The 13,178-nt window shown below is 45.7% G+C and overlaps 1 protein-coding gene and 1 pseudogene across 1 annotated transcript in view; one reads left to right on the forward strand and one right to left on the reverse strand.

Moving 5' to 3' along the window:
• Positions 1–856: 856 nt before the first annotated feature.
• Positions 857–975, reverse strand: LOC134944705 (5S ribosomal RNA; annotated as a pseudogene).
• A 10,815-nt stretch (positions 976–11,790) lies between these two features.
• WDR36 (WD repeat domain 36) overlaps positions 11,791–13,178 on the forward strand; it is a 260,444-nt gene continuing 259,056 nt past the window's right edge. The window contains exon 1 of the mRNA XM_063964112.1: positions 11,791–12,085. Within this exon, the coding sequence (XP_063820182.1) occupies positions 11,927–12,085 (159 nt within the window). The 5' untranslated portion in view covers positions 11,791–11,926. The remainder of the gene's footprint in view (positions 12,086–13,178) is intronic.

The following is a 13,178-nucleotide window of genomic DNA, read 5'->3' on the forward strand; positions in this document are numbered from 1 at the left end:
AAGCTTTCTTTAGATGTGCCCAGTCTCCTGCGGAGCCGCTATTCCCCATGGTCCTTACGGAGTCCCAGCATCCACTAGGACGTCAGAGAAACTAGGGGCAGGAATGTGTGAATCTTCTTCCTGGCCTGCTGAAAAACTTGTCCAAAGTCTGTTGACACAAGCCTGGTCTCCAAGCTTCAAACACAATGAAATACAGTATGATGATCAGCCCTTGCTCATGTGACATGGGGATCCATATTACAACCATATAATCAATCAATTATAGTCCTGGAAGAGTTAAGAAGGGTGGGAGGTGTGATCCTGAGCAGTTTGCAATAAATGGGTGGTTTGTTAACTGAATGAAGGAAGACCAAGACAGATGATCAGAGTGCTCCCCAGCTTCAGGCCGAGTCCTCACTTCCACTATTGTTCAAACCCTGTTCAGGTGATCTGAACTTTGTTTTTCCCTTTATTTTATTTTATTTCTTGCAATCGTCGTAACCTTTGTGATCTTTTAATACTTTTTATAATCTTTGCAACCTTTTGTAACTGAATATGAGAATAAAGGAAGAAGAAAAAGTAACCTTTGTTGGGAGCGCTCAATCTCGGAAACACGTTTGAATAATAACCAATGTGGTCTATACCGTGATATAGTAATGTGTGAATTGAAACATAACTTTTAATAGAAAAAAACTTTAATAGAAACACACATACAAGATCAAAAAAATATACATTACTGACTGAATTAGTCGTGAACCACAGAATAATCTGTATCTGTGAATTTATTGATTAAGTCGTTGTCCATTAATTGCATATATGCTGAACATATATCCTCGTTCATGCAGGGTCAACCTTTTACTAGTGTGGTACAAGAAGTAACCTACAACACCTGGTATTCCCTGGTGGTCTCCCAATCGAGTACTGACCAGGCCCAATACTTTATTGCTTCCAAGATCAGACAAGATTGGGCATATACAGTATGGTATGGTAGTAGGTTGCATGTAACCATATGTTCAAAGTGTCGCTGTTTATAAAGGATATAAAAATTATTAACCGGAAAAATGTTATAATCCGTGATCCTCACTTCACTGGTTAGAGCGAGGCCCTTATAAGGTTACTAAAATTACCATCATTTCACCAGTTTGTAGCCCAAGATTAGGGGTATACAATGGTTTAAATCATCTGGTTAGTGCAGGTTTGAATTTAAAAGCACATATACTGGTTGGTTCAAAAGTCTTTCCTACTCTCCAACTGAGAACTTTAACAGATTCAAATGGGAGAAGGACTTGAGATTGTTTAGTAGAAAGTTGCTTCTTACCAAATTCTACAGTAAAACTCTGGAATCTGGAACAGACTTTAACAATTCCAATCTGGCTGAAGAGGTGGGCAATACAGAGCTACTGGAGGCATCAGTACTGGAATCAGAAGCATTGGAAGCTTTGAAAGACCTGGAATCAGAATCCCAAGCGGTAGCTAATCCCCAATGGGAGGTTAGCACAAGATTTATTTGTAAGAAAAAAATCTTCATTTTTTTCCCGATCGAACAGACTAGGCCTGAGGTCCAGATGTTCATGATATTGGTATCAAAGGAATTCAACCAAATCCATCTTAGGAAAATCAGAGGATTCCACAATTCAAATTTATCTAGAAGGGAATGGAAAGCATTAAGAGAAATTGAATCCTGGCAGGACGTCATCAAACTGTCAGATAAAGGCGGTAACATGGTGATATGGCCCCGAGAACAGTACTTACAGGAAGCACGTCGACAATTAGAAAAGCAGACATGCTACCTAAGAGTGTTTCTTAACCTCATGGAGAACTACAAGATACGATACGATAGAATCATCACCAATGCCCATGAGGAAGGCACTATTACATCTTCTGAATTTCAATACCTTCAGATAGCTCATCCAAGAATTTCCACCTTCTATATGCTTCCCAAAGTACATAAGGACATAATGAAACCACCAGGTAGACAGATCGTATCAAGTATTGGATCACTCACGGAAAAAGCAAGAATCTTTGTCGATTTACATTTACGACATCATGTGTTGAATCTTCCATCTTTCATCCAGGACACCACTGATGTCCTTCGTAAAATTCATGATATTAAACTTGAGGACAACCAATATCTGGTCTCCTTGGACGTCGAAGCCCTTTATACCTCGATTGAACATAATAGAGGGTTAGAGGCTGTCAACTATTTTATGAATATGGAGGGAATGAAGAAATTCCATGTTTTTCTTGCTGGCCTGCTCCAGTTCATATTAAATCACAATCTTTTCATTTTCAACAACAGATATTACCTACAGACCAGAGGCACAGCAATGGGGGCAGCTTGTGGGGCACTTACGCTAACATTTTCCTTGGATGGTGGGAGCGGGAATTCGTGTTCTGTAACCAAAATGACACCTTTACCTCCAACATCATCATGTGGGTAAGATACATTGATGATATCTTGATGATATGGAAAGGTGATATACAATTACTACTTCTTTTCATTGAGCATTTAAACAACAATGAACTTAACATCCACTTAACCCACCATATCAGTCAAGAGGAACTTCCATTTTTGGATGTTCTGATCTATAAAGACAAAAACCAGATGCTGTCCACAAAATTGTATAGGAAAGTGACATCATCCAATACCCTCTTACATCAGACAAGTTCACATTCCCCCCCACCATAGAAAATGTTCCTAAGGGAGAATACCTACGCTTAAGACGGAACTGCTCGGATGACTTGGAATTCGTAGAACAAAGTAAGGATCTCTCTATCCGGCTACATGAAAGAGAATATAGCAACACGTCAATTTAAAAAGCCAGTAGGAGTGTCAAAACAATCAATAGAGAGCATCAAGGATAATCTTTTTTATATGATGAAGATACCCACATGCCCTAATAGGCAGCCCTCTTGGACTATTTAATGATAGACAAGATGTCACCTCACATCCAAACATACAGAAACAGTAAAAAAATTATATCATCAAACCGTCCTTAGGCGCCCCACAATTTCACAAATGAATTGTATATTCCGGACCCAGATTGTGTTCCTGATCTTCTTCCAACATGCAACAAATTTAAAAGAAACACACAATAGTGTAACTCCGTTACATCCACCAATTCTTTTATAGAACTACAAATGGGATCCGTACCATGAATTAAGTCTACCCTTTGTAGACAAATGACACATTTACAGAGAAGGATGGATCTCTTCACAGATTTCACACCTCTTCTGGCACCCGTCTCCACAATATTTGATTGTCATACACAAGATGAAAATAGATATAGTGTGATACTGTTTAAAATCTATTTCTTAAAAAACAGAGGGAATAAATGGACTCTCACCATTTGTGAAGTCTGCCATTTGTAGACAAATGACGCATATACAGAGGAAGATAAATCTTATCACAGGATTTCCACTTGTTCTCGTACACATCTCCATGTTAGAAGGATGTCATAAAAATAAAAACAAGTATAGTGTAATACTGTTTATTTTAAAATATTAAACACAGAGGAGTGAATGGACTCTCACCATATAGGAACAAATATAAGGCAGTTGTAAACATAAACCAGGCGTCCCCAGCACCTTAAACGTCCGTCTATGGATCCTTCCCAGGCTCCCCAAAAACGTCCACACAAGTCATCCAACGCGTTTCAATACTTAGCAGTATCTTTCTCAAGGCATACACAACCATCTACCAGGGTTATCTATATATACCCCTCTTAATCATACAATTAATGTTTAATGGGAAAAACCTATTTCCAGACATGGATAAGCTACCAACTATTTCCTAATTGATTCCCCTCCAAAAAGTCCAATCCTGCAGTCCGTTTTAGCATTTCCATTTATCTTAGAAAGCCCGCCTTGGCGCCAATACACGCTCCCGTTTCTCTCCTCCGGAAGGCACCCGACTTCCGCATTTGCGTTCCACCGTCGCGGCTTCCGGTGACGTCACTTCCGGAAAAACCCTGTGTTTGCGTTCCAGCCGCGGGACTTTTATTACAGATGTCCCCGATCCTCCCACTCATTCATATAGGTATATGGGAGGAGGAGTTCCATTCTTATGGTATGGTGCAGGCATCTTATTGCGGACTCAGTGTAGGTTTGGATCACGTATTTGCAAAACAAACAAAAAATAATTAAAATCATACATAAAAACGCCAAGTGTATCGACACTCTTGGACGAGAGAGGAAGCATCTGATTCTGTCCTGACGCTTCAGGACCTTCTCTGGAGACAAGAACAAACATTGGTTGTGTGTGTCCAGTAACGCCCCAGGTGCACCATGCTCTGAGTAGGGACCAGCGAGGATTTCTTCCAGTTGATGAGCCACCCGTGGGCTTGTAGGAATTGGACCGTCAGTTCCATATGACGGAGAAGAACCTCTGGGGAGTTCGCCAGGATCAACAAGTCGTCCAGATACAGCAGGATCCTGATACCCTGACAGCAGAGAAGGGCCGTCATGGCAGCCATGACCTTGGTGAAGATCCGAGGAGCCGTGGTTAGTCCGAAAGGTAAGGCTTGGAATTGATAATGTAGGTTGCCAATAGCAAACCGCAGATATTGCTTATGCAACATGACAATAGGTATGTGCAGTTAAGCATCCTGTATGTCCAGGGATACCATATAATCCCCACCCTCCAGGCTGGCGATGACCGCTCTGAGCGATTCCATCTTGAACTTGAACTTTTTCAAGTACAGGTTCAGGGATTTCAGATTCAAAATGTGTCTGGCCGAACCGTCCGGTTTAGGAACCACAAACAGGGTTGAGTAATACCCCTTTCCTTGCTGGAGAAGAGGAACCTTGACTATCACCTGTTGCAGGTACAATTTTTGAATTGCAGTTAACACTAACTCCCTTTCTGACGGAGAAGCTGGCAGAGCCGATTTGAAAAACCGGCGAGGAGGCATCTCTATTGCCCAGGGATCCACCTGTGAGTGAACCCAGACGTGGCTGAAAAATCGAAGACGAGCCCCCACTTGAGCTGACCCCCCCAGGGAAGCCCCAGCGTCATGCGGTGGATTTTGCAGACGTAGGGGGGGGGGGACTTCTGCTCCTGGGAACTAGCTGTGTGCAGCTTTTTCCCCTTGCCTTTACCTCTGGCAAGAAAGGACGATCCCCATACCTTTTTGCTTTTATTTGAACGAAAGGACTGCATTTGGTAATGAGGTGCCTTCTTAGTATGTTGTGAGGGAACATAAGGTAAAAAACTCGATTTACCAGCCGTAGCAGTAGAGACAAGGTCCGAGAGGCCTTTTCCAAACAACTCCTCCCCCTTGTAAGGCAACGACTCCATATGCCGCTTTGAGTCGGCATCCCCCATCCACTGTCGGGTCCACAAAGAGTCGCCTAGCAGAAACAGACATAGTATTTATTCTGGAGCTTAGTAAACAAATGTCTCTTTGAGCATCCCTCATATATAACGCAGCATTCTTGATATGCTCTAGGGTCATTAGAATGGTATCCTTATCTAGGGTCTCAATCTCCGTAGACAAGGAATCTGTCCATGCTGCGACAGCACTACAAACCCAGGCCGATGCCATAGCCGGCCTAACAATAGTACCAGAATGTGTGTAAATGTACTTCATGGTAACTTCCTGCTTACGATCCGCAGGATCCTTGAGGGTAGCAGTATCCTGGGAAGGCAGTGCTACCTTCTTTAATAAGCGTGTCAACGCTTTATCTACTTTAGGCGAAGATTCCCATCGTATCCTGTCCTTTTGTGGGAAGGGATACACCATAAGAATCCTTTTGGGAACTTGTAGTCTCCTGTCTGGAGATTCCCAAGCCTTTTCGCACAATTCGCTTAGCTCAAATTAGGACGGAAAGGTGATCTCAGGCTTTTTCTCTTTATACATGTGTACCCTCGTGTCAGGGACAGGGGGTTCCTCAATAATATGCAAAACCTCTTTAATAGCAATGATCATGTAACGAATACCATTAGCCACATTTGGCTGTAATTTTGCATCCTCATAGTCGACACTGGAATCTGAGTCAGTATCTGTGTCAGTGATCTGGGATAATGTGCGTTTCTGAGACCCAGAAGGTCCCGGTGCCACTGGGACAGGCATGGTCTGACTACCTGACTGATCGCGAACCTCAGTTTTGTCTAATCTCTTATGCAATAAATTTACATTAGCATTCAAGACATTCCACATATCCATCCAGTCCGGTGTCGGCGTTGCCGACCTGACAATCATGCACTCCCCCTCCTCCTTAGGCGAGCCTTCATCGTCAAACATGTCGACACACGCGTACCGACACACTCCACACACACAGGGAAACTCTTTACTGAAGACAGATTCCCCTTTAGGCCCTTTGGAGAGACAGAGAGAGAGTATGCCAGCACACACCCCAGCGCTATATGACCCCGGAGAAAAACACAGAATGTTTACCCAGTAGCGCTGCTGTAATGTATAATCGCCAATTATGTGCCCCCCCTCTACTTTAAAACCCTCTTTCACCGTGTGTCAAGCAGGGGAGAGTCCGGGGAGCTTCCTCTCAGCGGTGCTGTGGAGAGAAAATGGCGCTGGTGAGTACTGAGGGAGAAGCCCCGCCCCCTCGGCGGTGGGCTTCTGTCCCGCTCAAACTTTGTAAAACATGGCGGGGGCTCTTTTATATACATGTACAGTGCCCACCTGTACATGTATATAGGTCATTTTGCCATAGGAGAGGTATTCACTGCTGCCCAGGGCGCCCCCCCTGCGCCCTTACAGTGACCGGAGTGTGTGAGGTGTATGGGAGCAATGGCGCACAGCTGCAGTGCTGTGCGTTACCTCAGTGAAGCACCCGAAAGGCTTCTGCCGCCTCAGAGTCTTCTTTCTTCTTTTCTTCCGGCTCTGTGAGGAGAACGGCGGCGCGGCTCTGGGATGAACGCCCAGGACGAACCTGTGTTCCACTCCCTCTGGAGCTAATGGTGTCCAGAAGCAGAGACTATCATTTAAGTAGGTCTGCCCCTCTCTCCTCAGTCCCTCGATGCAGGGAGTCTATTGCCAGCAGTGCTACCTGAAAATAAGAAAAAACCTAACAAATAAGCTTTCTTAGCAGGAAACTCAGGAGAGCTCCCTGCAGTGCACCCATCTCTTCTGGGCACAGTCTAAAAACTGAGGTCTGGAGGAGGGGCATAGAGGGAGGAGCCAGTGCACACCCAGAGTCTAAAGTCTTTTTTAAAGTGCCCATGTCTCCTGCGGAGCCCGTCTATTCCCCATGGTCCTTACGGAGTCCTCAACAGCTTGAACCCATGCTTCAATGCCTTTTGCAGCCCAAGAGGCTGTCATAGTGGGTCTATGTACAGCACCTGTAAGGGTGTAAATAGACTTCAAGCAACCTTCCACACGTTTATCCGTCGGTTCCTTCAGCGAGGTGACGTTGGTGACAGGCAGAGTAGATGACACCGCAAGACGGGCTACATGTGAGTCCACTGGTGGCGGCGTTTCCAATTTGTTACTCAACTCCGCAGAAATAGGATAATGAGCTAGCATCTTTTTAGACAGGGAAAATGTATTTCCTGGAGAAGACCTGGATTCTTGACGTATGTCAATTAAATGGTCAGAATGTGGTAAAACTAATTTAGTAACCTTCTGACGTTTGAACTTATCAGGTTTCTTAGACGTGTCAGGAGGGTCAACGTCATCATCAATCTGAAGAATCAGCTTGATAGTCTCCACTAGGTCAGGGACATCAACCTGTGTTGTACAATCAACATCGGAAGCAGCAGTATCAGCATCTGATGGATCAGTATATTCCCCATCCGAATCGGATGAATCATCCAAAATAATAGATTGTGAGGAAGAAATGGCCCGCTTAGATGACCCTTTGGTCCCAGTAGGGTGAGGGTTAGGTTTTTGTTTAACCAAGGACTGATTTAATTGCTGTAACGGAGTTGACAGAGTATCCACCCATGGTGGATTAACTACAGGGACAATATGTGGCTGTAATGGCACAGGAGGTCCCACAAGGGGGCGTAAGACGTGTTACAAGCGTAGTCAGCATATTGGAAAATGCAGCCCAAGGTGGGTCTTGATGTGCCACAGGTGCTGCGAGCTGACTAGGTGGGGCAGAACACCCAATACCTGAACCCTCAGCAGAAATCTTTTCCTCAGATAAATCCGTGATGTCAGCACTGCATGATGCAGGAGCGTCTGCGGATTTCCCGCATTGTGTAGCAGACATTTTTGGGAATGTAGCCGTAGGGCGTAACAGTACAATATAGCCAGACAAACACAATACCTGACAAAAACCCCCTGTGTTATTTGACCCCAAATTCACAGCACAACAGTGGATTTAAGCGGTATCAAGTGACTGAAACACACAGTGAAAAATACTAAACAGTATATCCTGTGGAACACTATATGGTATATGAGACCCTGATGCACTTACATCCCCAGGATACAGAATATAGGCCCTCATTCCGAGTTGATCGGTCGCAAGGCGAATTTAGCAGAGTTACACACGCTAAGCCGCCGCCTACTGGGAGTGAATCTTAGCTTCTTAAAATTGCGACCGATGTATTCGCAATAATGCGATTACTAACTACTTAGCAGTTTCAGAGTAGCTCCAGACTTACTCTGCCTGTGCGATCATTTCAGTGCTTGTCGTTCCTGGTTGACGTCACAAACACACCCAGCGTTCGCCCAGGCACTCCCACCGTTTCTCCGGCCACTCCTGCGTTTTTTCCGGAAACGGTAGCGTTTTCAGCCACACGCCCCTGAAACGCCGTGTTTCCGCCCAGTAACACCCATTTCCTGTCAATCACATTACGATCGCCGGAGCGAAGAAAAAGCCGTGAGTAAAAATACTTTCATCATAGTAAAGTTACTTGGCGCAGTCGCAGTGCGAACATTGCGCATGCGTACTAAGCGGATTTTCACTGCGATGCGATGAAAAATACCGAGCGAACAACTCGGAATGAGGGCCATAGTGATAGCAATATGTGTGATACACTGAAAATAATTCACACAGCAGCTATAGGCACACACAGTCACATGTAGCATATAATCAATAAAACTGCACTGGACTAGTAATACTACACATAGCTATGTATGTATACAGATATAACAATGCACAGTAAACACTGGATGTATATCAGAGAATACTTGTACTAAATATTCATATAGAGTGCACTTGTTCTTAACTAACGCTGTCTAAACGACATGTAGAATACTTAAGTGTCCTGTAAATGCACAGCACTGATGAGACAGGTGGCTTTACAGATGAGACAGTGCCCAGCAGTCCCAGGATCAGCGCAGCTCTGTGAAATGGCACCCAAACGCTGACAGGGAGTGAGGGAGAGAGAGAGAGATGCAGCTCCAGGGCGGGAACACCTGTTGTAGATGGCGCCTGGAGCTGGGGGAGGGGCTACAGGTCAGCGCCTTATCCCCTCTGCTGGACTTCACCACCAGGTACTATGGAGCCTATGTTAAACGGATTTTAGTAAATCCGACCTGTGCTCTCTGCCCTGGTGGATATAGTGGGGTCCCTGCACGGCCACAGTGTCCACACCAGCGGCGCGGTCCGTCTCCTAGGACCGCGACCAGATCGCAATTTTGGCGGATCCCAGCTAGGGGACCCTCTTACCTCCTCCCTGAAGTGCAGCCACGCGATCCAGGAGAGCAGCAGCAGTGATGTGTGCCTTAAGGGAACCGGAGAGCCTCCGCTGCAAGTACCCGGCAACCAGGGCGCGGGAGTATGCAGCGCCACTGAGGGAGGTGATGGAGCCGCAGTACAGAATGTCAGACTGACGTGCCTATGCTGCAGCCCTTGAAGTCTTCTTTCTTCTTTAAAATGCTCTTTTCAGGGCTGCCTAGCGCAGCCCCACCTGTTAGCTGCCTGCACTGCAGGCACCAACTTACAAACTGAGCTCCAGTGCCTGGAGGCGTGGCTATAGAGGAGGCGGTGCAGTGCATGCTGGGAACAGTCAAAGCTTTAGCCTGTTCTGGAGACCATATCTCCAGAAGGCTATAAATACATCAGAGAGTGTACAAAGAAGGGCAACTAAAATGGTGCATGGCCTACATCACAAAACTTACCCGGAAAGGCTAAAAGATCTTAACATATATAGCATGGAGGAGAGAAGGGAAAAGGGAGACATGATAGAAACTTTCAAATATACCAAAGGTTTTAACAAAGTTCAGGAGGGAAGCATTCTTCAAAAGGAAGAGAAGTATTAGAACTCGAGGACATACACTGAAACTGGAGGGAGGCAGGTTCAGGGGAAATTTAAGGAAAAATTACTTCACAGAAAGGGTAGTGGATAAGTGGAATAGCCTCCCATCAGATGTGGTAGAGGCTAAGACTGTAGAGCAATTTAAACTTGGGATAGGCAAATGAATATCTTTACAAAGAATTAAGGTTCAAAAAGGGTTTAGATTACCCAAGGATAAAAAAAAGGGGCAGACTAGATGGGCCAAGAGGTTCTTATCTGCCGTCAAATTATATGTTTCTGTTGGTGCCTTGGATCAAGATCCAACTCTACACCCCAATGTTATTCCCTGTGGAATACCAGTGTACCCCGCTGCAGAAAGATCAAAATGCAAAAAGATCAGGGGAAGCGACGGATGACTCCACGGGAGAGCACCATGCACGATATCGTGCATCCACACGTAACGATTGGTTGATCGATCGGGAACACCTCAGGAATGTCCACATTGTTTGACAAATCGTACCACTCGGACCGTATTACGTGGGTTATTCAGAGTTGTTAGCAAACCAAAAAAGTTAGCAGTTAGGCAAAACCATGTTGCACTGCAGGTTGGGGAGATGTAACATGTGCAGAGATTTAGATTTAAGCCCCATATACACTAGCCGAGCCCCTGCCTACGTCGATATTGGTGGCGGCGGGGTGCCGGCATCGGCAAGTGCATACATACTTGCCGATGCCAGCGGGGAAGTGGCGGGGGGAACGACGGCCATGCCTCGTCATTAACGAGGACCTCCCTCGTCTGTACATGTTCAGACGAGGGAGGGGGTCGTTAACGACACGTGGGAGCACGCATCATTAAAGATAATGAGTGAATACACTAGGCGATATTGTGAACAATATCGCTCAGAAAGCGATATTGTTCATAATATCGGCTAGTGGGTATGAGGCTTTACATTTAAAGTGATTGCAAGACAGAATCCTAAAGCAGAGGTAGACCCCCTGCATATGCAGCCAGGCTCCATGTTTCCCATTGCAGGAAACGCAGCAGACGTCATCGAACCACCCCGAAAACAGCCATGACACACCTGCATTTCCTGCTGAACTCTCCACCAATGGCAATGCCATATCGCTCCCCCTGAAAGCTTGTCAATTGCTTTACGATCGCATTGATCCATACTTGCCTACCTGACCCTCTCCATGAGGGAGAAAAATGCTCTGTTCCTGGACTTTCCTGGTAATGTATGATTGCCATCACCTGTGGTGAAACACCTTTCTTATCAATTAACTAGCTCACCACAGGAGATGGCAATCATACATTACCAGGAAAGTCCAGGAACAGAGCATTTTCTCCCTCATGGAGACGAGACTTCAGCATCGTCTCATGGAGAGGGTCAGGTAGGCAAGTATGCATTGATCACATACGTCCGGAATGCGATCACCGTGAACTCTGCGCATGCAGAAAATCGTCCATTTGCATTATCGCATAAGCAGCGTCCACCTCTGAATAGCCCCCTCTCTATTTGCATTTGCAGCTCACCCGCAATTAAATAAACATAAAATGGCATTTCCGCACACTCTGTGCTCGCATAATCCAAGGTCGGCAGCACTTGAGCAAAATATAGGCTGTTGCATGCGGAACAGAATGTGCCTGAGCTACTGTGTATGTATGAGAGAAGGGGGAAGGGTTACGGCGCTGCACCCTCAGCCTCACCCGGAAGCTGCTCCTGGAAGCTGTGTTTTGAAGCCTCCAGCCTGCACCCACGTGTCTATCACGGTGCTGCCGGGCATCCTCACAGTCGGAGCATGGCAGCCGAGCAGGGAAGCCGGGGGAGCGTTCTATTCACCGGGTACCGGTCCCTGGGCTTGTACAGTAACCACATACCTCACGTAGTGCGGTATCACAAGAAGCACAAGGAGTTTTATCTGGTCACGGCCGTGGGGAAGAGTTTCCTCACTTACAATGTGAGTACAGCAGGCCAGTGCACGGCAAGATTATATATACACTAAAGATAGTTACACACACACACACACACACATATGCAGGATTAAGTTCATACCATGGGACTCCCTGGTTTGCATAACTAAACGGTAGATGCTAGAATAAAGTGGCCTAAAGGACCTATGATGTCAGGGAGAGGAGCCACGTCAGCAGGGGGAGGAGCTAGGCGAGCGGGATAGTTCTTCTATCTATGCCACCATCTACTACTACCTTTAGTAACCTGGTGGCGAGCATACATTTAGGGTAATGTAGATGCTAGAATCAAGTGGGCTAAAGGACTTTTTCTGTAAGGGGGAGGAGCTAGGCCAGCGGGATAGTTCCTCTACTATCCACGCCACTATCTACTACCTTTAGTAATCAGGTGGCGAGCGGAGCGAGCCACCGAGCCCGAAGCGTGGCGAGCCCGCAAGGGTACTTTTCGGGTACCCTATCGCCCGTAGCTCCTCCCCCTGGTGACGTGTCTCCTCCCCTAGATACGTCAGAAGGTCCCTTCTCCCACTCCGAAATAGAATCAACCTTTTGGGTAACCTGTTTGAGCATGGCTCCTCCTCCTGGTGACGTCAGCGGTCCCTTACCCAACTTCGATTTAGAACTAACCATAACTAAACTGCCTCAGAACGTCATTAAACTTGTTCAGAACATTAAAACTTATTCTTGCGTGCTCCTTTTTGCAAGGTGGCTCTCTCCACAGGTTACTATTCTCAATGGATGCCCATGTAGGTAGTAATAGTACATACCCTCCAACATTATACATGAAAACCGATACAAATTAGGAAAGGGGCATGGTCACAGGTAAAGGGGGAGTGGCCATGCCCTCTTTCCTATACTTTCAATGTTAATTTGGAGAGTCAAAAATTGGTACAAAGCTTTTTTTTTGCAGGTACAGACCATAAAAAAAGGTACTGTTGGAGGGTATGGTAGTAGACTAGGGGGTCTCATATTCTGAACTTGAAGTAAGAATACAATATACAACCCTGCTGATGATGGTGATGTGCAGCATGAGCTAATGAAGCTGAGTATAATGCAGTACGTTGCTGTAGTTAAAGTTCAAGATTT

The sequence above is a fragment of the Pseudophryne corroboree genome, chromosome 1 (genome assembly GCF_028390025.1).
Source record: "Pseudophryne corroboree isolate aPseCor3 chromosome 1, aPseCor3.hap2, whole genome shotgun sequence".
NCBI classification, from domain to species: Eukaryota; Metazoa; Chordata; class Amphibia; order Anura; family Myobatrachidae; genus Pseudophryne; species Pseudophryne corroboree.